General features: G+C 38.8%; 1 protein-coding gene across 1 annotated transcript in view; it reads right to left on the bottom strand.

The window, feature by feature from the left end:
- Positions 1 to 25936, bottom strand: part of AP2B1 (adaptor-related protein complex 2, beta 1 subunit) — an 89687-nt gene extending 63751 nt beyond the window's left edge. Inside the window, exons 1-7 of the mRNA XM_014534765.1 lie at positions 25877 to 25936; positions 19988 to 20093; positions 18847 to 18982; positions 17048 to 17293; positions 6247 to 6780; positions 1911 to 2006; positions 867 to 982 (exon numbers count right to left, since the gene is read on the bottom strand). Coding sequence (XP_014390251.1) covers positions 867 to 982; positions 1911 to 2006; positions 6247 to 6780; positions 17048 to 17293; positions 18847 to 18982; positions 19988 to 20093; positions 25877 to 25913 — 1271 coding nt within the window. The 5' untranslated portion in view covers positions 25914 to 25936. The remainder of the gene's footprint in view (positions 1 to 866; positions 983 to 1910; positions 2007 to 6246; positions 6781 to 17047; positions 17294 to 18846; positions 18983 to 19987; positions 20094 to 25876) is intronic.
- Positions 25937 to 26817: the final 881 nt, after the last annotated feature.

Here is a 26817-nt window from a genome sequence, read left to right as displayed (position 1 = left end):
AAACCACTACTTTGCTAAAATATTTCTTCTAATTTTGAGTTCACCAGCAAGCTAACTTACTGCAAGTTGCTTCATTTAACACTATGTTTAGTAACCAACCAGAAGTTTCAGCACAAGGTATCTCTATAACTTTAAAGCAAAATGTAATTTAGGATGCTTACAAGACCTGGTCTTACTAGTATTTCACTCTTTCAGATTCCTTAATTGCTTGCTTTCAAAATCAATTCTAAAAAAAGTATTTTTGCTTCATAAACTAAGAGGCCTCAATGTGAAAAGTATGTGGGGTAAAAATGTAGATTTTATAGCTACATACATGGGAGCAACAAGAATACTTCAGAAAAGACCTGAGACCCTGGTAATTTACTGTTATCTGTTCTATAATTTTCCACAAAGTACTATGTTACATGCAAAGTGAACAGCCCAGCTGTCACCTTCCTGGTTTTTATAGTAGGGCAGTCAGACAATTTAATCATCCAAACTGAGACATTTCTGAGAGTGAAAGGGGGCACAATCATTAATTATGCCAGGTAACAGGTGTAAACTGGGATCATACATGGACAATCTGAAATATATGGGTATCCTATTTAATAGTAACTTCGCCACCAAAGAATCTGATTAACTTCAACATATGCCAATCAACAGTGCATATTTAGAGCTTCAATTCTTCTAAAAGTAATAAAGCAGGGTGAAAAATTAGGTTTTAATCCCTGTGCTAACTACCTTATATGTTTCTGATTTTTAATAAAGTATCCCATTATGACCAATTACATTACAAAAAATAATTCTTACCTAGCCAATTTCAAAGTGCCTTACTTAAACATTTCTTAAATGATTTTAGGAAGAGGGGTAGAAGTATTTGGACGTACTTGTTGGGATACTTGCGGAAGATGTCCCTGATGACAACTATCGCCTCTTGGACCACATAATTTACTTTGGTTTGGATGAGATCAAGCAATGTGCTCACACAACGTTCTGCAGATTGCTGTGAAGAGGAACATAATAAATGAGAAGTTAGATGATCTATCCAATAATACAACCTCAATATAAAAAAAAATTCTGAAGCATACAGGCATATCAACTAAACTAGACTAAAAGATCAGGCACTTAAATTGACCAAGCAATCCTAGAGGCTGGGCTATCTGATGGAGATATATAGAGTTATAGATATATACAGACATATACTGACAGGTGAGTCCATTCAAATGAAAAGAATCATCTTATATATCCAGGAGAATAAAATGGGAAGAATAAGGCAAAGTAGAAGGTCTTTATCTGGAGTTCATGGGTAAGTGGAGACCAGAAAGGCAACTTTAAAACTCTTAAAATGTAATTGCCAAATTTTATATATGCATACAAGCATATTTTCCAGGAGAGAGTCCAGAGCTTTCTTGGTAGTTTCAAAGTTATCTGTGATTCAAAAAACTCTTAAGAAAAACTTGCCATCTTTTGGGTTATATACCTAAAAATCTATGGCCTTAGATAAACTGCAATTTCTCAGTTTATAATTCATCTATAAAATAGAATTTAATATAGTAAACTTTCATTGATAAAGGGAGTATGAAAAAATACACAACAAAATTAATATATTGAAATTGTAAGTCATAATTTTTAAAAGGAGATGGGCTCCAGATGAGAAATTCTAAAAATCAAGAACTGGTGTGGTTCAGTGGTTGAGCATCAAGCCATGAACCAAGAGGTCATGGTTCCAGTCCCAGAAACTAAAACCAGAAACATGATTAAAATGATTCCCTCTCTAGATAAGAGGAACCAGGGATAGCTACTTTTCATTAAAAATTCTTTAACTATGAGGTTTATTATTTTGATAAACTTTAAAAATGCATTTTAAAGAAAGAAGTAAAGAGAACACTCAGAATCCCATAACATGATCACAACTACCACCAGACACTTGCCTCCACCTTGATGGCACACCGTCCAATGGCCCGTACAGCTTTGCGAACAAAGTCAACATCCACCTCCGTGGCATATTCCTTCAGCTCTGCCAGAACCTGTTAAAAATCCAGGAAGTGAACAAACACCAAGGATTTTAAAACAGCAATTTAACAGCCTAGCTTTTTCTGAAGGCCAGACCTTAAGATCTAAGTCATTATAAACTTGAGTCTACAAAAAGTCTGACCTGAGCAATATTGGCTTGAGATGCCAAACGAATCATGATGTCCAGCTTCTCTAGTTTAACATAGATGGGATCATTATACTTCACAAAGAAGACTTTGATTTCCTGCTTTAAGATTTCAGGCCTGTGATACATAGAAACACAAGATAAGGAAGGTGAAGCATTTATAGATATTTCCTGAATCTGTGTTAGTATCTAATCTATGCCTCCCTGCTCTCCTCCCACCCTACTCTCCCTCAGGAAAAGAACTCAAAAACTTCCCTTTCACCCATCTACTCAGTTCCATTTAGCAGACTAGTTTTATCCCTTAAAGAGTCAGGGGTACATGCAGTGAAAAACTGCTAGAACAACAATCTGGTTCTAAACAATGACCTGAACCATATTAAGCAGGCACTAGCTAGTATGCTATTAAGAGACCCCTCAGAAAACAAACTGCATTGTAGAGAAACAACAGGCATTTATTATAGGAATACTCCAAAATCAATTGTGAGTTAGCCTCCTGACCCAGAGCAAGCTGTTAAGCCATACAACATTCTCATTTATATGCATTAAAAAGAGATTAATACTGGCCTCTTTAATATTGGTATTATTAAACTTAATTCAAAATGACAAACACTTTAATCACCAATTCACTTTTTCCCAACCTTTTCTGAACAATTAGGTTGATGTTCCTCAGGGCGACATACTGCACCTCTGGCTCCCCAGACAGCAAAGTGACAAGTGGAGGGGCCAACTTCTTCAGCAGCATATTATAGTAGTCAGAGTCCTTGGGTAACAACTCTAGAAATTTCATTAGGACTTTTACTGCTGAAAGCACCACTGCTGAGTTGGCATGAGATAGCCGGGGAGTTACCCGCTCACAGATGCTGAGGGATAAAAAAGGAAAGTTATCACCTTAAATTAAAATTTCTTTGCTCAATACAGTCTATAAGGCAATATGTCAGAGCCCCATGGGCCAAGAAATTACAGAATCAGTTAGAAAAGTCAAAGCTCCATGCGTAGGTAAAATTGTAATCCAACATTGCAGAAGCCTCATTCCCAGCAAACTACAGGCAGAGCAGGGACATCAGAAAACTTTAGGAAACCAGCAACAAGGGGTTTTCAAACTGGAAGGAAACTAGCCAATACCCCAAACACTTGAAGTTCACACCATTTACCTTCTAGTTTTATAGTCCTCTCTGTCTCCCCATATTATGCAAGGACTCCCTGCCTCAACCTACAGGAAGTCAAATTAAGCATTCTGAGAGTGATTTCATACTGACAGGTATCAACCAACTGTGGTTGAAGATTTCACTGTTAAAATGCAGTAGGAGGTGGGTTGACAAGGAAAACTACCCAAACCTTTGCCTTCAGAATAATAAGGGAATCTCTGAAAGGTTTTTTTTAACAGTAGTACACCATTGCAATATTCTCCCAATCTATTCCCATTCTTCTAGCCCCTACCACCCACTTCAATGCCTCATGAAATCTTGAATATTTAATTATCTGTGGATGGGTCTTCAGAAATTAACCTAATTTTAATAGCTCTCAGGCAATGTAAATGGCTACTGATTATATCCAGTTAAAGATACAAGATAAATATACTGTTTCTTTCCCTCCTTGCTGCATCTGCTTGGCTAACTCCCTGACCTCCTTCAGGTCTTTATACAAATGCCACCTTCTCAGTTAGGCCTTCCCTGACCACCCTTTTATAAAATACGGCTCATCCCAATGCCCAGCATATCTTAAGATCTCTTCCCTACTTTACCTTTTTCATCAACACTTATCATCTGACATGTGATATTTATCTTTATTTCTGCGCCATCCCTCAGAATGAGTGTTCTACGAGGGCTATGATTTATCTGTCCACTGTTGTATCTTTAAGGCCTGTAACAGTGCCTAGTACATAACTTGGGCTATATTTCCTGAGTGAATGAATGAATAAGTGTGAGATGTCAATGACCAACAGAAAATAAATTCTATGTAAAGTTCTTTCCAGAAGATATCTGTTCTTCTAATGATTGAAATAAACTACTAGGGTGAGCTTTAGCTACTAAATTCAGAGGGAACAATTTCCCAGACAAGCAAAGAGCACTTATGTTATAGAAACTTGAGCTTCAGCCAGGCAAGGAAGGTTCTTATCTACCATATTAAAATATGTCAACTTAATAAAGAGCCAACATTTCTTCAGAAGAGCCAACATTTCTTCAAAAGATTGCGAGTTTAGCCCTGGCTGGTTTGGCTCAGTGGATAGAGCATTGGCCTGAGAACTGAAGGGTACCAGGTTCAATTCCGGTCAAGGGCACGTGCCCAAGTTGCGGGCTTGATCCCAATGGGGGGTGTGCAGGAGGCAGCCGATCAGTGGTTTTCTCTCATCATTGATGTTTCTATCTCTCTCTCCCTCTCCCTTCCTCTCTGAAATTAATAAAAATATATATACATTAAATAAAAAAAAAGATTGCGAGGTAAATTCCCAGTCAGGGTACATGCATGGGTTGAGGGTTCAATTCCCAGTTGGGGTGTGTATCGGAGGCAAGCAATTGATCTCTCTCTCTCCCTTTCTCCTCTCCCTCCCTCCCCCTTCCCCTATCTCTAAAATCAATGTACAATTTCTGATAGTCAAAGAAAATTTGAAACACTACAGTGGCCAAGGGCTGAGCAGAATAATCCAGGTGTGCCTCCCAAAATTTCCAAATTCAGACTGACATGATTTCTATAGTAATGGAAGACATCATATATTTTGCTGGCTCCAACACACTTTCTCTAGTACTGAATTATAGACACAGCTCAACTCAATAACTAGTATAAAGCCAATTACTATGTATCTGATCGAATAAAAATTTTGTCACTACAGTGAGAGATACTCACAAACCTTTCTTTGTCATATGGCCTTAGAACTGTTGTATGGGAGATGTAAGGCGATGATGATATAGCACAGCGTAACTATACTGTTCAAACAAGAAATGAAAAACACACATCTCTTAGAAAGAACTATTTTTGCATGGTTTACTCCACTACCTAAAATGTTCCTAAAAATCTGGTAAGAAAATACCATGGGGATAGCAGTATCTATCCCATAAGCCACTGATCTTCAACATATTAGTCTTTTATTCTAATATAAACACTAGAACTTATTAAATCAGTCAAGACTCCCAGATACTATCCAGAACACCAGACTGACCTCTGAGCCTCCCGGTCATCTTTAGGGTTGTAATTGGACAGGCAGTCCAGGATGAAAATCTGGCCCCATTCAGTACACTCATTCAGGGCTGTCAGCCGCTTATTAATGTTCTGTGGGTTCAGATCGAGTAAGTTGCTGTTTGGGTGAGATTCACTGATTTCAGATAATGCTGCTACAGCATTAGCCACCACCTGGGAAAGAAGAAGATATTACCTTTATTTACCAAGAACAGTACAACCATAGACAACTATAATCTCTCAATCACAAACCTCAAGTCATTCCCGAATGTTTTACCTAGTCTATTAGAAATAGATAAACTACTTTTAAAACATATATTAAACCTCCAATGATGGCATATACAGCTTCCTAGTGGTCAGACAACCCAGAATTAAAACAATTCATATATTAGCAGAAAGTCATACATAACTTACTATTAAAACATTAACAGTATTAGTAGTACTCAAAACTATCAATAGAATCAAGACATGAATAGATAAAAAAAAGCAGTGAAGTTTCAATATAAAACACATAATTTTATAGATGAATGGGTATGCATGTATTGGGGGGAGGGGAAAGTGGTGGGGAGATGACACCATCAATCATATCACAAGTCTTAGAGCAAGAAAGTTTGAACTTGAAACCGTAGATCCCTATCTATATATATAATCTATATATAAAAGGCTAATATGCAAATTGTCCCCACGGGAGTTTGACCAGCAGACGGGGAGTTCTATCACTCACTATGACGTGCACTGACCACCAGGGGGCAGCGTGGAACAAAGGAGGGCCCCGGCTGGCAGCTGGGGAAGGGAGGCCCAGGCCAGCAGCCAGAAGACCCCGATCGGCCCTGATCGCTGACCAGGCCTAGGGACCCTACCCATGCACGAATTTCATGCACCAGACCTCTAGTTATATGATACTGGGAGGCACATAATCTCTGTGAAATCTAGTTTACCTGAGCAATATTGGCTTGAGATGCCAAACGAATCATGATGTCCAGCTTCTCTAGTTTAACATAGATGGGATCATTATACTTCACAAAGGAGACTTTGATTTCCTGCTTTAAGATTTCAGGCCTTTTTTGAACAATTAGGTTGATGTTCCTCAGGGTGACATACTGCACCTCTGGCTCCCCAGACAGCAAAGTGACAAGTGGAGGGGCCAACTTCTTCAGCAGCATATTATAGTAGTCAGAGTCCTTCAGTAACAACTCTGGAAATTTCATTAGGACTTTTACTGCTGAAAGCACCACTGCTGAGTTGGCATGAGATAGCCGGGGAGTTACCCGCTCACAGATGCTCTGAGCCTCCCGGTCATCTTTAGGGTTGTAATTGGACAGGCAGTCCAGGATGAAAATCTGGCCCCATTCAGTACACTCATTCAGGGCTGTTAGCAGCTTATTAATGTTCTGTGGGTTCAGATCGAGTAAGTTGCTGTTTGGGTGAGATTCACTGATTTCAGATAATGCTGCTACAGCATTAGCCACCACCTGGGAAAGAAGAAGATATTACCTTTATTTACCAAGAACAGTACAACCATAGACAACTATAATCTCTCAATCACAAACCTCAAGTCATTCCCGAATGTTTTACCTAGTCTATTAGAAATAGATAAACTACTTTTAAAACATATATTAAACCTCCAATGATGGCATATACAGCTTCCTAGTGGTCAGACAACCCAGAATTAAAACAATTCATATATTAGCAGAAAGTCATACATAACTTACTATTAAAACATTAACAGTATTAGTAGTACTCAAAACTATCAATAGAATCAAGACATGAATAGATAAAAAAAAGCAGTGAAGTTTCAATATAAAACACATAATTTTATAGATGAATGGGTATGCATGTATTGGGGGGAGGGGAAAGTGGTGGGGAGATGACACCATCAATCATATCACAAGTCTTAGAGCAAGAAAGTTTGAACTTGAAACCGTAGATCCCTATCTATATATATAATCTATATATAAAAGGCTAATATGCAAATTGTCCCCACGGGAGTTTGACCAGCAGACGGGGAGTTCTATCACTCACTATGACGTGCACTGACCACCAGGGGGCAGCGTGGAACAAAGGAGGGCCCCGGCTGGCAGCTGGGGAAGGGAGGCCCAGGCCAGCAGCCAGAAGACCCCAATCGGCCCTGATCGCTGACCAGGCCTAGGGACCCTACCCATGCACGAATTTCATGCACCAGACCTCTAGTTATATGATACTGGGAGGCACATAATCTCTGTGAAATCTAGTTTCCCCATCTGAAAACTAGGGAAAATTTAATCTACATCCCAGCTTAGCTTTAGTTTGAGGATAAAATCAGATGACATACATATAAATTCTTTCTACAAAGCCTTATGCAAAATAAAGGTGGTAAAATTACCATAACTTATCAGTTGCAGAGTTTTCACATATACATCTCTGAATTGGAATGCATTTTATAATCAACGGTACATCAAATTAATATAAAGTATTTTTCTCTCTTGGTAATGCAGAAAATAATAAAGCATCTTAGAATCAATGAAATATGGTATCTCAAATTTATCCTTCTTTCAGGCAGTATGATAAATAAAAAATTGCTACTGAGTAAAAGAAAGTACACTTGTATCCTGGTTACAGATATGGGATTTCATATTAGTTGAAACAAAAAAGGTAAAACACTCTACCAAACTTATAGATATTTCACATATAAAAAATAACTAACAAAAAGAATAACTAACAAATCTACAACCAATGAATGTAATTTAAAACTTGCAAACACACCCATCCAAATCAAAGACTATACTATGGCCCCATGCAAGTAAATTTAAAACCACATTTTACAGTGAGGATCCCAGTTGTGATAAAAAATGAGTAAGATAAGGCTCCATATAAATATTCTGTAAGTATAGGTGAGATATTATAGGAGATAGCACCTTCAGTAATTATATATATTGAAAAGATTATCTAGAACAATGGTTCTCAACCTGTGGGTCGCGACACCTTTGGCGGTCAAACGACCCTTTCACAGGGGTCGCCTAAGACCATCCTGCATATCAGATATTTACATTACGATTCATAACAGTAGCAACATTACAGTTATGAAGTAGCAACGAAAATAATTTTATGGTTGGGTCACAACATGAGGAACTGTATTTAAAGGGCCAGAAGGTTGAGAACCACTGCTCTAGAATGTCAACTCATTGTTAATTCTTACTAAAGTCCCTTAGTAAAAATTTGAGAAACTAAGAGTTGTACATTATCCTTTTACTAGCAAGAGAAGAAACCTAATAGGCATGATTTAGCTATTGATTTTAATATCCACATTATCTGGATAGTCTGTAGATTATTCCAGAATATGATTTTACCTAGAAGATAAAATCTAGAGAGTATGATTTTTTAATCAAGTAATAATACCCTTGTGATAATATCCATTATTATGTTAAGGATAATGACACCACAAAGGGAATCATCTTCATCTATAATTTAGTGATCAGAATAAAATTCAAAGATGAAAAATCAAAGGCTCATTTGATAAGTATGATTAAGGATATAATATTTTACTGGTAGTAAAACCAATCAGGAAGAATTATCTAGTCCACCTACTGCTGCATGGTGGCATGTATAAGGCTCTTTTCTGACTTAATTTTTGTTTGCTACCTCCACCATTAAACAGGGGATTTAGTGAAAAATAAAAGGCATAAAGAGTGAAATAATAATCCCCTCCATCATCTCAGTGCTTTACATACAGGGAAAAGATATTTTATTTCCCATGTACTCTTTTCTGACTTAATTTTTGTTTGCTACCTCCACCATCAAACAGGGGATTTAGTGAAAATACACTTGATAGGCCTGATTATAGTTAAAAGGATCAAAATACACCGGAAGCCCTGGCTGGTTTGGCTCAGCGGATAGAGCGTCGGCCTGCGGACTGAGGGGTCCCAGGTTCAATTCCGGTCGGGGGCATGTGCCTTGGTTGCGGGCAATCCCCGGTTGGGGGTGTGCAGCTGATCGATGTTTCTCTCTCATCGATGTTTCTGGCTCTCTATCCCTCTCCCTTCCTCTCTGTAAAAAATCAATAAAATATATAAAAAAAATATCACCGGAAGACCAAATGCCTGTTTTTGTCTACTGCTGCCAACAAATGTCTAGCCTTAGTTTCCAGTTGTCCAAAATAAACATCCTACTACAACTTACAATTTCTGCTAGTCAAATCTTTCTAATGTTAAAAACAAAAAAGTTAAATATGAGGTCTGTTAATAGGAAATGTAGAGGAAAGGGTGAGAATTGGGGGAATTAAAAACATTGGGGAGACCAAAAAAAAAAAAAAGAAAAAAGAAAAAAAAGAAGAAAAAAACGTACGGGCCACCAAAAAAAGAAAAAAAGAAGAAAAAAAAAACAACATTGGGGAGAGCCCTGGCTGTGTGGCTCAGCTGGCTGGAACGTTGTCCTGTACACCAAAAGACAGCAGGTTTGATTTCCCAACAGGGCATATGGCTGGGTTGCAGGTTCAACCCCGGGATGAGGCACATGTGGAAGGCAACAATCGATGTTTCGATGTTCTTTTTCCTCTCTCTCTCTCTCTTTCTCTCAAAAACACACACACACTCTATCTCAAACACACACAAACTTAAAAAAAACAACAACATTGGAGAGGAAAGAGAACAGAAGGATGCTGAACAGAATGAACAATTAGAATTCCTTTGTTACTGTCACAGGCTATTATTATAAATTAAACCAAGTGTACACTGCAGCTAATGAAGTATATATTCTGGTGGTTAAATAGGCAATTTTCACTTATTATCACATTAAAACAAAAGAAGGAAATAGGAAAAAGTCACTCTAATTAAAAGATCCAGCAAGATCAGATTATCTATAATAATAAAAGCATAATATGCAAATCAACCAAACAACTGAACAGCAGAACGACCATCCAGTCGACCATGCTATGACATGCACTGGCGCCAGGCCAGCCAAGGCAGGTATGATACGATTGGTCGGGGGCCTACGTGATCACCCCAGAGAGGGAGGCCCAGGCCATCCTCTGAGTGGCGTTTGATCACGGAGCCCCGTCAGGGCACATGCCCGGGTTGCAGGCTTGATCCCTGGTGTGGGGCATACAGGAGGCAGCCTGTATTCTCTCTCATCATTGATGTTTCTAACTCTCTCTCCTTCTCCCTTCCTCTCTGAAATCAATTTAAAATAAAATAAATTTAAAAGGAGGTTATATCTCTCTCACTTGAACCATCACATATTACATTTTTCATGAATTTGAACTAACACATGTAACATTTTTCACTCTAGAAACTTGGTATTTTTTTAAAAACACTACCATGAAGAGAACAATGGCCTTTTAACTATAAACTCATAAAAATTAGAGTTCCCAAGAAAGAAAGGGTTTCTAAATAAAGTTTTGTATTAAAAAATGAATTTATAAGGTTTCTTGAGTTTTATCAATACGTTAGCTGCTTTATAAAAAGTTGACATCTAGCTTTAGCTGGTTTGGCTTAGTGGATGGAGCGTTGGCCTGCAGACTGGAGGGTCCCGGGTTTGATTCCGGTCGAGGGCACATGCCTGGGTTGCAGGCTCGACCCCCAGTAGGGGGTGTGCAGGAGGCAGCTGATCAATGATTCTCATCATTGATGTTTCTATCTCTCTCCCTGTCCCTTCCTCTCTGCAATCAAGAAAAAAAAAAGTTGACATTTAGGCTACAAAAGAACACATCCATAGGGTCAAAAATATGTATTTTTAAAATTCATCTAACTTGTCAATTATGGTAAGTTCTGTTCTTTGGGGGACTGCAACTAAACATTCCTCCTCCCCATTATATCCCACTCCACCTAGACCTACTATAATATGTCTACTTTATAGATTCAGATGTTAAAAACATGTCTTTCCCTGCCTTAACTAAGAGAATTTGACAATTCCATTCAATTTGTTAGTTCCTTATAGACCCTTGGAATCTGATTTTTTTAAGGTAAGCAATTTGTGTTTTTACTTACTCGATACTATACTTACTAGAGTTAAACAAAGTGATAAAATATAATAATAGGCAAAATGTATTGAACACTTACTATGTCCCATTAATCCTCACAGCAACTCTGAGGTAGTTGCTATCAAAATCCACCTATTACAGATAAGAAAACAGGCTTTTAAAATGAATTTATAAGTATAGGATTAGAAAAATTCAGTGATTTGCTTAGTCAACACGGCCAGAAAAGGATAGTGCTTGAATATGAACTCAAGTTCTGTATCTGATTCCAGTGTCTGAGTACTAATCATTCCGCATTCAGCATTTAAGAAGTTCTGAGAGCTGTGCACTTAAACTGAGGGAAAGGAAAGAAAAATCAGAGTTGGGAGAGGACCCTATAATCACATTATTTCCAGGCAAAGGCAACATACAGATTTATACAAGCAGGAAAATTTATTCTTCTACTTCATGTATTTCAGAAATAATCAAATCCTGATAGCACTCAGAAGCAAGATTTACTATCTCTCTATATAAAACCCTAATATGCAAACAGACCGAACAGTGGAACAACCAGCCAGTCTGTATCATGTGCACTGACCACCAGGGGGCATGCGTGGAACATGGCGGGCGTCAGCTGCAGCGAGATAGTGGAGCAGGTGAGCAGGGCGCCAGACCAAGGCGGGGCGCCAGTCGCTATCACTGGGACAAGCCTCTGGTGGTTACTGAAAATTCCTTGCTCCCGCGACCTGCAGTCCTGCCCGGCGCTTGCACCTGCTGCCGGTGCCGGCCCCTCTCTCACCCACTACCAGCGCTGGAGCCCCCACTCGCACCCTCTGCTGGTGCCTGGTGCCAGTTGCCGGCCATGATCGCACTCCTCAGGGCTTCTCCACCTCTCCATGCTCCTGAGAGGCCATGGGGGCCAGCAGCCACCTCTCACTCCCGCTGCCAGCGATGGCCCCGCTCGCGTCCACCATCAGTGGGTGCAAGGGGGCTGATGCCATTAGGGAATGGGAGTGGCAGTGGTAGGAGTGGGGCTGATGACAGACAGGGGACCAGGGGCCGTGGTGGGAGGGGCTGAGTGGGGCATGGAGGAGGGGCCAAGACCCGCCCCTGTGCCCACCTCAGCCTCATGGCCCACAGTTCCTTTCAAGGTGCACGAATTCATACACTAGGCCCCTAGTCTAGCTATAAAATCTTATTTATAAGCTATCTCTATCTTAATGCAGAAATTCTGAGGACATAAATTTGGCCTCATATTTTCATAAAGGAGCAAGCTGAAGTGGTAGATGTGGTTAGAATAAAAATGATCCTGTATAAAAGAACTCTAGAGGAAATCTAGACATACACACTAGGAGTGGAGTATCACAGATAGAAGCTCCTTTATGAGAAATCTCTCACATTCCCTTGTCTCTGATTTTCATCCTGCATTCTAGTTTCACTCTTTTCATAGTCCCAGAACCCAGGAAAGACATCACCTTCCAGTACAGTGACTTCCTCCTATTAACTAAATTACTACTTAGACTCTAAGAGAATTTTCATTTCTGGCAGTGACATTCAAGTGTACACACTCTGAACAGATTAATGCTTCAGTTTTCCCGTTCAATGTATAATCCTTTTGGCTGGTGTCCCTGAAGACCTGAATATAATGAAAGCAGAAGAATTGACCAAAACTATTAGAATGAATATACAGTTTCATCCTATGGTTTACATATTTTTATCCTCCTAAAAATCAGCAACAGTTTGGAACCTCACTTTCTCCTTTAGGGAATTGTCTCAAGTGACATGTTAAAGAACAGAGCGAGATGTTACTTGTTCAACAAGTGAAAATATGTATTTTTTTACTAATTCAGTTTGTGGGCAGCTCTCAGAGTGATGGAAGCAGAACTGAGAAGGTTCAGAAGACAAAAGGGGAGAAGTCCCGAAGCCATAGGGACTCAGGAGAACTGAACTCACAAACAAAAAGCAAAGCACCTGTGGTGGAGCTGTCAAGCCTCTGGACTGGCAGAGTCTAGCATAAATACGTTAAGTTGGAATACTTCAAAAATGCCTCTCCGAGAGAAATGAGGAACCATAGTAAAGAAAGAAAACCCTAATGTATGGGCAAACAACTAGAGAAATATCACCATCACTCCAGAGTACATTTTTCTTGCAAATATAAACTTAGTGAGAGAAAATATTTTAAATTCTGACATCATGTGAATTATCTTCCTGCAGCTACAAAGTGTTTCTTCATTCTGGGTTTACTTTCAAAATATCGAACTAATAAAATCTGCACCTGAAAATAGTTTGTGTTTTTTTTAATCCTCACCCAAGTATATGTTTTTACTGATGTGAGAAAGAGAGGAAGGGAGAAAGAGAAAAACATCGATGTGAAAGAGAAACTTCAATCAGTTGTCTCCTGTATGCACTCCGACCAGGGACTGAACCTGTAACCTAGGTATGTGCCCTAATCAAAACTCAAACCCACAATCTTTTGGTGTTCTGGACAACCTTTCAACGAACTGAGCCACCCAACCAGGACTCCAAATAGTTTAGGTCTAATTTCCCCAGAAAAGATTTTACTATGTGAATGTATACAAATATCAAAGGAATCAGAACCTTTTAAATTAATACTGTAGCAATAATTTTAACCTTTGCCATTAGGTAACAGTAGCAGCAGTGCTCCTCTCATGTGCTCCCATAAGCCAGGTCCTTTAGTAGGCACTTTTTATGCAACAGCTCAATTAATACGTCCCAAAACTATCTAAGATGGTTGCCCTCAACTGTACAGAAAGAAAATGAGGCTTAAGGAAGTTAAGCCAGGACTTAACAGAGTGAAAATTTTTACTTCAAAGTCTGTCTTTTTTCTTTCAAATTGCATCTCACTAAAAATCAGCTTTAAAGTATAAATGATAAAACAGCTGCAGGAAAATAAGATATGTGTGATCACCCAAAAGCAAATGAAAAAATAATAAAATTCTATTACCTGTAACAAGGTACACTACACCCTTAGGAATCAGCCTGGCGATCGACATAACCCCAAGAGTAGTCACATCTTGATTAACATTTTACTCTTAAGATTTCAAAGTCATTTCTGCAGATGTTCTAATGCTATGGCATCTAGAATGCCCTTCTGAAGTGAGCTACAAGAAAACTACCAAGGCAGAACCCCCTAGAACAGTGGTTCTCAACCTGTGGGTCGCGACCCCTTTGGGGGTCGAATGACCCTTTCACAGGGGTCGCCTAAAACCATCGGAAAACACATATATAATTACATGTTGTTTTTGTGATTAATCACTATGCTTTAATTATGTTCAATTTGTAACAATGAAAATACATCCTGCATATCAGATATTTACATTACGATTCATAACAGTAGCAAAATTACAGTTATGAAGTAGCAACGAAAATAATTTTATGGTTGGGGGTCACCACAACATGAGGAACTGTATTAAAGGGTCGCGGCATTAGGAAGGTTGAGAACCACTGCCCTAGAAGCATTCATTTCTTTTGTAGAAGATTCTAATATTTGCTGGTACAGTGCTGCCCCCATGTGGAGCAACTTCTGAAAAAAAAGTGGAACAAAACTACCTTTTTAAAAAATTAATCCTCACCTAAGGATATTTTTCCATTGATTTTTAGGGACAGTGGAAGGTAGGTAGGGGAAGAGAGACAGAAACATCAATGTGAGAGTCACGTCAACTGGTTGCCTCTTTCAAGCACCCCAACCCACCAGGACCTGAAACCCAGGAACGTGCCCTTGACCAGGAATTGACCCAAGACCTTTTGGTGCACAGGCCAGTGCTCTAACCAATGAGAAACACCAGCCAGGGCCTGCTCCACATTCTTAGCCCCATTGGATATTTAACAACTTTCCACAGGGTACATGATATCATGCTCATCTAGATGCCCAAATCTTCTCATTTGTCCTCAGGTAGAAAATTTCAAAAATGGTTGCTCAGGGTGAATCAAAAGCAGTGTCAAAACCACAACTTGGTACCAGCTAAACATTTTATAAAACAGATACTATTGCCTTATAAATTTATTTCTTTGTGGAATTTTTAAAAAAGTAACACATGGTATTGCTTGAGGGGAAAAAAGGCAGGGTTGAATCAGAATTCTAATACTGGTGGTGATACCCTAGCAGAAGTCATAATTTAAGCACATACACACCCACACCCACTTCCATGCCTAGGCGGTAGTTGAAAGATTCCTGATCGCAGTACCACAGTACTTTTAAAAAATGTGATTGCTTCACCCTTTGACTTTGATACTAAATTTAATGGATAATGAGCAGAAGCCAAGGCTACTCAAAGAATAAGATAAGTCATATGAAATGTCAAAACAAAAATCTGAGCAGGTAATTTGCAAATGAGAGACAATGTCTATTTCAAGGCAAATTCCAACTCTCTATTTCAAAAAGTTAAAAAAATATATTCGGAGGTTATCTATTGATTAACTCATAATGTTACTCACCTCCTAGTAAATACTGCATTAGGCAAAAAGGGAAGAGAAAATGGCTATATTCCTTCATCATCTTGTACTGATATTTAGAAATAATACAAATGAGCTTCAGTCACTAGCAGAGTCAACGTACTACTTGAGACTTGGCTCCCCATTATATAGGCAAAGTTGAAAACGTCAATAAGAAAAATAAAAGGTCCACAAACTTTTAAGGTGTTAAGTTACATTCTGGCTGCCAAACATTTAAAACATAATAATGGATTATATATGCACAGATAATAGGGTGGTGAAGGCCTGGGGCAGGGGGCGGACTGGAAGGACTCGATGGGGAAGGGAGGGGGGGACGGAAGGAGGACATATGTAATACTTTCAACAATAAAGATTAAAAAAAAAAAAAAAAAAGAACATAATCAAGTTGGCTAAAAAGAATCTTGTCGCCCAGCCAGTGTGGCTCAGTGGTTCAGTGCCAACCTATAAACCAAGAGGTCACGGTTCGATTCTTGGTCAGGACACATGCCTGGGTTGCAGGCTTGATCCCCAGTGTGGCATGCAGGAGGCAGCCGATCAATGATTCTCTCTCATCATTGATGTTCCTATCTCTCCCTCTCCCTTCCTCAGTTCAATTAAAAAAAACAAAAACAAAACATATTTTAAAGAATCTTGTCCTGGATTTCTCCTATAGAAGAATGCATTATAATAATTAGGCAATAAAGATAACTTTGATTGTTTCTATTCCCACACCACCACAAAATACCACAAACATCTATCTGAAGAAATAATCTTTAAATATTTGATATAAATTTAATGTAAAACCTCAAGAAAATGATGAAAGGACTGGTTTGTTTCTAGGTCAGCAATTTTCAACCCTTTTCATATCATGACATACATAAACTAATCACCTAAATTCTGTGGCACACCAAAAAATATATTTTTTGCCAATCTGATAAAAAAAATAAAGGTATAATTGTGGATTCATTCACAATGGACAGCTACTGTTGTGTTAGCTATTATCATTTATTTTTATTTGACAATCTAAAGGAAAAGAGGTCAGTGCTCTGACAAAATAGTCAGATACTGTATGTTGTAAAAATTCTTGTAGCATACCAGTTGAAAATCACTGTTCTAAACATATACAGGGGTAAGTATGATACAAAGGTTTGGTTTAAGACCCTTGTATTTTAAGTACTTGGTTTTCACCTCAGAAACACCAAGGTTGTGAGATAGACAAATCTGTGGGACACACAGAAGTTATGCTCCCCACAGCTAACCTATGGTTCAATGTCCCAAAGGTAAGATTTGTTTTAAAGATACTTTTTAAAGTAACTCATTTTAAATACTGCTCTTTTATAAAAGCAGAAGTCTATTACCATTGGATTTGAATCTGCTATGAGATCCCGCAGAGAATCCAGAAATCCCTGATCTTCCACCATTTGGGCATTGATATCATGGAGTTTTGCCACGCAGACTGCTGCTGTTTTCCGAACATAGGGATCTTCATCCTTCAAGCACTTTCGGAGGGGTTCACAGAGATATTCTGTGATCTTGTCCACTCGGATGCATCCCATGGTTCTAACTGCCAAGGCCCGAATCAGAGGATTGGGATCTTCACAGTCCTATAACAGACAATCCTTAACAACTATAGGTATACATGGTCACTGAAAGTAAACAGTCTAGTTTGTATAAGCCATAAAAGAATATTCATTAATGCAAGCTTCCAGTTACTCTACATCAGAATCCAAATCTCCCATGCTATTCCTTTCCTTTCCTAAGTACAAATCTTAGTTGCCTATAAGAATGTAGGCCAGCAATTCATTTAACTGTTTTATATACACAATGAAGAAATGCCCAGGAGTAGTTGAGGGCTAAGCAAAAGCCTAGTGAGCTGGAGTTATTTGTGAACCAGCCCTAAAAATAAGAGGCCTTTTGGCTTGTATTCTGGTGGGGGGAGGGAGGAGAAAATGAGGAATTGGAAAGATGAGTCCCATTCCACAGTCAGTTTGCAAATAGCAAGTAGGGAGAAAAAGGAGCTTGGCCTACCACCAAGAAAGCAGAGTACAGAAGCTGGCGTGGGCCATGCTAAAGTAAGTTCCTGGGTTAAGCTGCAGAAGGCCCTCTGACATAATTAACATACATTCTTCTTTATTAGCAAGTGCTCTTCCAAATACAGTACAAATAAAACACTCAGTAAGGAACATTCCTTAAATTGCCCTACTTTAAAAAATTTTTTTAAACATTATAAACCTATATGTGTGCTAATTTCAAAAATGTAAACTAGCCCTAGCTGGTTTGGCTCAGTGGATAGAGCATTGGCCTGCAGACTGAAAGGTCCCAGGTTCGATTTCGGTCAAGGGCACATGCTCAGGTTGCAGGCTTGATCCCCAGTAGGGGGTGTGCAGGAGGCAGCTGATCAATGATTCTCTCTCATCACTGATGTTTCTTTCTCTCTCCCACCCCTCTCTCCCTTCCTCTCTGAAATCAATAAAAAATATATTTTAGAAAAATAAAATAAATAAACAAAATAGTAGTAGTACCTCCTGTGGTTTCCACTACTTATGACCTGTAAGCGTAATTTCTACAAAGATAAAACAGGTTACTGATACTACAACAGCCGTGGGCAAACTATGGCCCGCGGGCCGGATCCCGCCCGTTTGAAATGAATAAAACTAAAAAAAAAAAAGACCGTACCCTTTTATGTAATGATGTTTACTTTGAATTTATATTAGTTCACACAAACACTCCATCCATGCTTTTGTTCCGGCCCTCCGGTCCAGTTTAAGAACCCATTGTGGCCCTCGAGTCAAAAAGTTTGCCCACCCCTGTACTACAATAATATGCCCACCCTATGTCAGCCCTGAAAGCCTTTGTCAGTTCACAAAACACTGAGGTTCCACCTGGTTTTCTTCTCCCATCTACAAGGATGTACCAAGCCCAGCTAACAGAAGGCTCACCATATGGTCTGAATTGGATGACAAACGTTGGCATACAGAATGCCTAAAACATGAACATTCCTAGTCACTGCCAGTACTTCTCTAGAGGCTCTCTTCTGGAACAGAAGTTGTTTATTTGCAATGCAGACACTATCTATCTGCAGACACTAAATATCAAGAGATACTTCTGAAGAGGTTACTTAACGTAGAAGAGACTGCTCTTGAGTCCTTTAAGTTACCTTCACAAAGCTGTTGACAGCCATAATGGCCATGTCTGGCTGACTCTTGGCATAGTTCATCAAGTAGAGATACACCAGCTTCTTTAGTTCCAGGTTGTCAGTCTGCATACAGTTCACTACATCTGGAAAGAGAGAGCTGAAAAGAGAGTAGAATAGAGAAAGGAAAGGTGAACAGACGGAGCCAATCTGTTAAATAAAACATGAAAAAAATTAGCCTCATTTTACAAGTAATTTGATGTAAGGACAAATGTTCCCACAGTGATAATTATTATTACAGAAATGAATTATTAAACAAATTATAGTATTGGTCAATTCAACTATCACTCTGCTATACAGAAGTGCTTTATGCATAATTCCTATTTCATCATACAGAATATTAAAAAGATTTAAAGGTTTAATAAAATTTGAATGCTTCACAAAAAATCCTAAGTAAAACTGCATTTATTCCCTGCAAGTACATGGTGGTGAAGAATACAATGACTACTGTTACAGTTTGGCACCACTGCCTTGACTCATGCTACCACACCAGCAGTGCAAATATTAACACAATGAAAAAGACTAATAACACCTAAGTATTATTGTAAGAATAGCTTTGACCTCATGGACCCCCTGATAGGCTCTTGGGAATCCTCAGGAGCCTGCAGACCATCCTTACTTATCTCCGAATGGTATTGTTAAATTACAGGAAGTAAAACAAAATAATTTTTAAAACTGATTTTGTTAACACTGATTTTTATCTTGAATTCAGGAACTGAATGTAAAGTTGTAAAGTTGAGGGCACTGGCTTGAGCCAGTTAAAGAGCATATGTGCTTCTGCTTCTCAGTATATTTTTATCAACTTCTCAAGCTACCTCAGCAACAGATTTGTAACTGTGCCAGCTCTCAGGAGGGTCTATGCTAGATCTGCATGCAACAAAAATCAAACTGATTTCCCTCTTCCAAAAACACAAAACAAAATAAAACAAACCAACTTAAGTCACAGAATTAATATAAGAGCAACTATATTTTCTGATGATGTTTTCAGGGACAAACCCATTCTTATGGGGTCTATGATTATAGTAATTTTAAATGAAAAGCAGTGAAAGCCATAAAATAGGGTCTGGGTCTAAAGTAGGTCAATGGTAGGAGTGCCTACCCTTACCTAACATCCTTCCCCACAGTCATAGCAGCAATCACTTTCTTCACAGCCTCCTTCCACTTTTCTTTCTTTTCATTGTTGAGTTCAGCCTTTAATTCAAAGATTTCTCCTAGAAAAGAAGAGAGCAAAATGGATGAATTCCCAGGACCAGAGATCTAAAGCAGAATACTGTGTTATGTAATTAAGTAACACCATGAAAGTTGCCCAGAGGTTTAAAAATTATAGGACAGGTACAATTCAAATCCTTAGAATATTAACTAACCTATTCATAAGGACACCATCTTTCAGGTTATGGCCAGAAAGGAAGATGCAATCCAGATCTTAGGAGGCATAGGAGTGGGATAAAGTAAATCTCACGCTATCTTACTACAATGGGGTGAAAATGGAATCTGAGGAATGTTCTTCCATCAGAATTTCAACGTTCTGGAGGAAAAATAAATGTAGGCAGGAAAAAGCTTCACAAATCAGTGTTTTCAAACCCAAAAGACTCCAGATATCATCTCATTCACCTATTCTTAGCTTCACAGATAAAGAACTGAGGCTCAAAGATCTGAGTGAGTGACAGAGTGTCTCCTGAATCCAGAGGTTCTCAACATTGGCCACACACTATTATCTGGGAACTATTTAAAAATAATAATGCTCAGGCTCTACTTTGGACCAAATAAATCAGAATGTCAAGGAGAATTCTTACGTTCATATTTTCAAAGTTCCCCTAAGTTATTCTAATGCACAAACACAGTTGAAAAGCACTGCTCTCCTCTAATTAGTACTTTAAGAAGTAATGGGAGCCCTGGCTGGTTTGGCTCTGTGGATAGAGCGTCGGCTGCGGACTGAAGGGTCCCAGGTTCGATTCCAGTCAAGTACACATGCCCAGGTTGCAGGCAAGATCCCCAGTGGGGGGGCATGCAGAAGTCAGCCAAGCAATGATTCTCTCTCATCATTGACATTTCTATCTCTCTCTCCCTCTCTGAAAGCAATAAAAATATATTAAAAAAAGAAGTTAATGGGAGGGGAGGAGGATTGAGCAAAAAAGAGAAAGAGCTCATGAACACAGACAACTGTGGTGATTGTAGGTGGGAGGGGGGTGGAGGTGGAAGAGGGTAAAGGTGGGATAAATGGTGATGGAAAAGTAAAATAAGAGAAGCAAATGGGGGAATAAAAAAAGTTAATGGTCTTTTATTCACTCTAAAACAGAAATAATAATCTTGAAACTTCAAGAATGGTACAAACCAGAGCCATTTCTAAAGGAACAATCTCGATTAATTGACTGCTCTGTGAAGTGGCAGGGCTGTCACCACTACTGTAAGGCCAGGCTCACCTATCTTCAGAAAGCTAGAGCTGAAATAAGCAAAGGTAACAACCCTCAACTGGTTTTAAAAGAAAATATACCACCAATTCAAACTTCCATCTATACTCTTAAACCCTTCTAAAATATTGCCTCACTTTTTTTCCACCTTTATGTTGGTTCTTGATGTTCATTTAACCAGACTGCACTGGTCAGTACAGAAATAGTGGGGACAGCAACTATGATCTGCTGAAGCCTCTAAATGTGATGGATGAAACAAAGAAACACAGCCATTGAACAATAAAAAAAAGTGTGTTACATCAATATCCATTGCCAACAAGGCAAACAAATTCATGTTACAAAAACTGCGGTTTGATTTGATCAACAGCCGCAAAAATAGTACAGCCAGAAAAGCTGGATCTTCAAAGAGTCATTCTTCTCTTCATCAAGCCCTCTGCTGCCAAATCCAGCTCTTAGGGGTCCTTCCCATCATTTACTTCTGGGGACAATAAAAGACAAGCAGCAGGACTTCAGAAAGTCTGAATTGTGAATAGCTGTAGGAGTTGAAGAATCAAAACAGGATGTAACTGAAATTACTCCAACTCCAATAGTCATATACTTAAAGAATATGTTCCAGTGGCAATTCTGGTGGGTGTTGTAGGAAGTAAAAGGAACATAGTCTATTCATTTTTAAAATATGGTATTTACCCAGCCATGATTCATCTATAAATCTCAAAGTTTTACAAGTCCCTAAATAAAAAGTTACCAGGACAGATTACAAGAGAATGTTTGAAAAGGTAAGTGAGTTTTTAAATTATAATTTTTTATGTTATTAAAGACAATATACTGGTCCTCAAAACCCATGAAATGTTAACAGAAGAAATACATACATTTCAGAATAAGAAAATCAGATAAAAGCTGAAAAATGAATGGCAAGGAGGCTAGAGGCTTTTGTGAGGTGTAAGCAATAAAGACAGAAAGGAAGAAGCTGTGAAGAGCCAAGGAGGGGCTCTAAGTGAAGCAAGGTTATCTCATACATACAACCTTATTAAATTCTTATCTTTTTTCCCCTTCTCCTCCCCTTAAATCTACCAAGCACTGCTAGTAGCTAGCAATAGTTCTCAATCTTGGCTACACTACACATTAGAAAAATCTGGGGAGATTTTTAAAATCCCCTCCTCCCCCCGGCCATATCCCAGACCAATGAAATCAGGATATCTGGGTATGAAACCTGTACATCAGTATTGTTTTAAATTCACAAGGTAACTCCAACATGTAGGTAAGGTTGAAAGCCACTGACTAGTAGGTAGTTGATATAATTAGGCAACTAACTATAGAGCTTCCTGTATTATGATAGAAGAGCTTGTTTACTGTAAACTCCAAATGACAGAACAGGACAGATATGCTTGTGCTTTCTAGAAAATCTCCTGGTGTTCCTTGCTCACTATAGGTCACTATAATGTGCCCTCCTACTTTTTTTTTTTTTTCTGGATCATTATAATATTAACATTACAAGATTCCCCAATTGTTAACATTATTCCATAGTTATTTTATCATGCTTTCTATAAATTTACAAGTTTTTTTCTGAATTGTCTTAATAGGAAGCTGCAGACATCACATCTCTTTAGCTCTAAATATGTCAGTGTATAATCTCTAAGAACAAAGAGTTATCTTACATAACCATAATACAATGATCAGAATCAGGAAATTTAACCCTGATACATTATCATCATACAGACCTTACTCACAGATTTTGATAATGTCCTTTATAGCAATTTTATACCCATTCCCCTTAGGCCAAGATCCAATTCAGGATCATGCTTTACATTTATTGTCATGTCTATTTAGTCTCCTTTAACCTGAAACGGTTCTTCAGCCTTTGTCTTTCATGATAATGACTTCTGTTTTAAAGCCAGCTATTTTATAGCATGTTCTCAGCTTGGGTTTCTCATTGGTGTTCCTTCATGATTACACTGATGTTAGGCATTTTGGCAGGCATAATTCATAAATGATGGTATGTTCTACTCAGTGCATCACATCAAGAGGAAAATCATGTTAATTTGTTCCATTATTGGTGATGTTAACACCGAATACTTGGTTAAAGTGGCAACTGCCAGGTCCTGACACTAAAGAAGATACTTTGGAGACTATTTAAATATCCTATTCCTCATCAAACTTTCACCTGCCAGTTATTTTAGGATTCACTGATGACTCTTGCCTGAATCAACTACAACTACAATTTATGTGTACATATATACTCAATTGTTTACAATTCACTTCTTTGATCACTTTTTAAAATTCTCAAATTATCTCAAAGTTAGCCAGTGGAAGCCCCTTCAAAGTATACTGCTCCTTGACATGCGCCATCATTTTTTGAGTCCTCCCTTACTTTTGCTTTCTGGCATAAGATGTTCATGTTCCTGTACTTTCCCTTGACCCAGCCTTGGAATCAGTCATTTCTCCAAGGAGTCCTAATTCCTTTTAGTGGGAAATAATATTTAGAAACTGAATATTAAGTGTCCTTTTGCATCTACGTATAAATACAGATGTAACAAGACAACAGGAGAAAGAACCTAGAGACAGAACCTAGGGACAGAACCTAGACACAGAACCTTGCTACAGAACTTGGCTGGAGAACCTAGAGAAAACATGACAAAAGATCCTGGCTAGAGAACCTGGAGAACCTGGCTGGAGAACCTAGAGAGAACATGGCAAAAGATCCTGGACAGAACCTGACAACAGAACTTGGCTAGAGAACCTTGCAACAGAACCTGACTACAGAACCTAGAGACAGAACCTAGCGAGAGAACATGGACACAGAACTTGGCTGGAGATCCTAGCCAGAACTTCGCTGGAGATTCTGACCAGAACTTCGCTGGAGATCCTGACCAGAACTTCGCTGGAGATCCTGACCAGAACTTGGCCGGAGATCCTAACCAGAACTTCGCTGGAGATCCTAGCCAGAACTTGGCTGGAGATCCTGGCTAGAGAACCTGGCTATGATGATCACCTGAACGCTGCCTCTGAGTCCTTCCTTCTTCGCCGACTCCGTCCACACCTTTGGGGACCCCTGGACCTGCTGGGGTTGGACCCCAGCAGCTGTGGGTTTGTCATATATGGCTTTTATTATGTTGAGGAGCGGAGGGTGCAAGGGGAGGAGGTCTTTCTTCTTTGAAAAGCTCTAGCAAATGCAATACCATTTCCCACAAGGAGAAACAATTTGGAGGCAAATTTTTTCCCTGCTGTTGAGCTTCTTTCAAGTTCTGACCTACCCGTTCCCAACATTCAATATCCAATGTACACTCATCAGAAAACCATGGATTATATTCTATAATAAACTTTAGAAACTGTGAAAAATAAATAAATAAATAAAAATGAATAAATCAAGGTAGAGGGACACCGCAGCATGTTTTTCAAGACCACTTAGTTAAATCTAGAGACAGTCAGGCTCTAGCATCGATGTTTCTAACTCTCTATCCTTCTCCCTTCCTCTCTGCAAAAAATCAATAAAATATATTAAAAAAAAAAATTTCTATATGTGAAACGGCACCAGAGTTAAGTTAGGGTTTTTCAAAATGCTGACATGCCGAGCTCAAAAGGTTCACCATCACTGATCTAGGCAAAGCCTAGCCACAAAGTATGAGGTAGATCTATATGGGATGTGGAATACCAAGTTTCTTGCTTTGTTTTGTATGACCCCATTTTTTTCAAAGATAAACTATAAAAAATCATATGTAGCCCTAGCCAGTTTCATTCAGTGGATAGAGCATTGGCCTGCAGACTGAAGGGTCCGGGATTAATTCTAGTCAAGGGCACAAGCCGGGTTGTGGGCTCAATCCCCAGTAGGGGGCATGCAGGAGGCAGCTGATCAATGATTCTCTCTCATCATTGATGTTTCTCTCTCCCTCTCCCTCTCCCTTCCACTCTGAAGTCAATAAAAACATTTTTAAAAATCATATGTATTAATATATGCATGTATATGCATAGAAAAAGATTGAGAATACACACCGAATTCCCCTCAAGAACAGGAATAAGGAGGGAGAGAACTTTCATTTTTACTTTTTATATACCTATATTTAATAGTATTCCTTATTATAAAAATGTATATTTCCAAGTAAAAAATTGAAAAAGAACAAAAATGCTCAGAATCTATCAATCTTCAATGGATAAATGTTGGATCCCTTCCTTTTACTAAGACAAAACCTTCAAATCAAATTAAAACCCTATACTTTAGCCTAGCTGGAGTGGCTCAGTTGGTTGAGTGTCGTCCTGTGCACTGAAAGGTTACTGCTTCGATTCCCAGTGAGGGAACATACCTGGATTGCTGGTTCCATTCCCAGTTGGGGCAGGTACGGAAGGCAACTGATCAATATTTCTCTTTCAGATCGATGTTTTTCTCCCCCTGCCCCCTTCCTCGATGAGGATTTAAATAAATAAACAAATAAATACCTATACTTTAATTTCCTCAATACACTTTTCTGTAGGAGTAGTAGATCTCCAATGAGACTGTCCATAACATGCATGTCTGAAGAGGTCAGGAACACCACAATCTTACACCATAACTTTTGAAGGATCTCAAAGCTTTTTGATCAGGTTCGCATACTTACCTTTTTTATTGGTTGTGAAGTACTTGGAGTCAGTCATGGTGTTGGCTCTTTAATGTGCACCTACGGCAAGAGAAAAGAATTCCTTTCTTAAAATAATGTATGCCTTGCTAGACATAAATAACTTGGATAAAGAACATTTACATATTAGAACTCCTGTATTCAAAAACAAGTGCCTTCTTCCTTACCTCTATCATTGGTGATTCAAGGGATGCAAAGAGGGGCAGGCTGCAGGTGGAGCTGAATTTAAGGGAACAGAATTGTTAAGTGAGGGCCTGCTGAGGTGTTAATTAGGAGTAGGTTAAAACTAAACCAACCAAACACAGCATTATGTGTATGACAGTGTTCCCAAGAACTAATTTTCTAAGAGACACAGAGACTCTTTAGTGTTTGGGGCCCTCTGGTGGACAAGTGTATTATTAATCTTCAGGGAATTCTCCGCATATGGCAAAAGTACACTTGCAAACATTATTTAGGCCAGTGATGGCGAACCTGTGACACGCGTGTCAGAGGTGACACGCGAACTCATTTTTTTTGGTTGATTTTTCTTTGTTAAATGGCATTTAAATATATAAAATAAATATCAAAAATATAAGTCTTTGTTTTACTATGGTTGCAAATATCAAAAAATTTCTATATGTGACACGGCACCAGAGTTAAGTTAGGGTTTTTCAAAATGCTGACACGCCTAGCTCAAAAGGTTCGCCATCACTGATCTAGACAAAGCCTAGCCACAAAGTATGAGGTAGATCTATATGGGATGTGAAATACCAAGTTTCTTGCTTTGTTTTGTATGACTCCATTTTTTTCAAAGATAAACTATAAAAAATCATATGTAGCCCTAGCCAGTTTCATTCAGTGGATAGAGCATTGGTCTGCAGACTGAAGGATCCGGGTTTAATTCTAGTCAAGGGCACATGCCCGGGTTGTGGGCTCAATCCCCA

Source organism: Myotis brandtii, unplaced genomic scaffold, assembly GCF_000412655.1.
Source record: "Myotis brandtii unplaced genomic scaffold, ASM41265v1 scaffold1327, whole genome shotgun sequence".
In the NCBI taxonomy this organism is placed as follows: Eukaryota; Metazoa; Chordata; class Mammalia; order Chiroptera; family Vespertilionidae; genus Myotis; species Myotis brandtii.
This window is presented reverse-complemented; position numbering and strand designations above follow the sequence as displayed.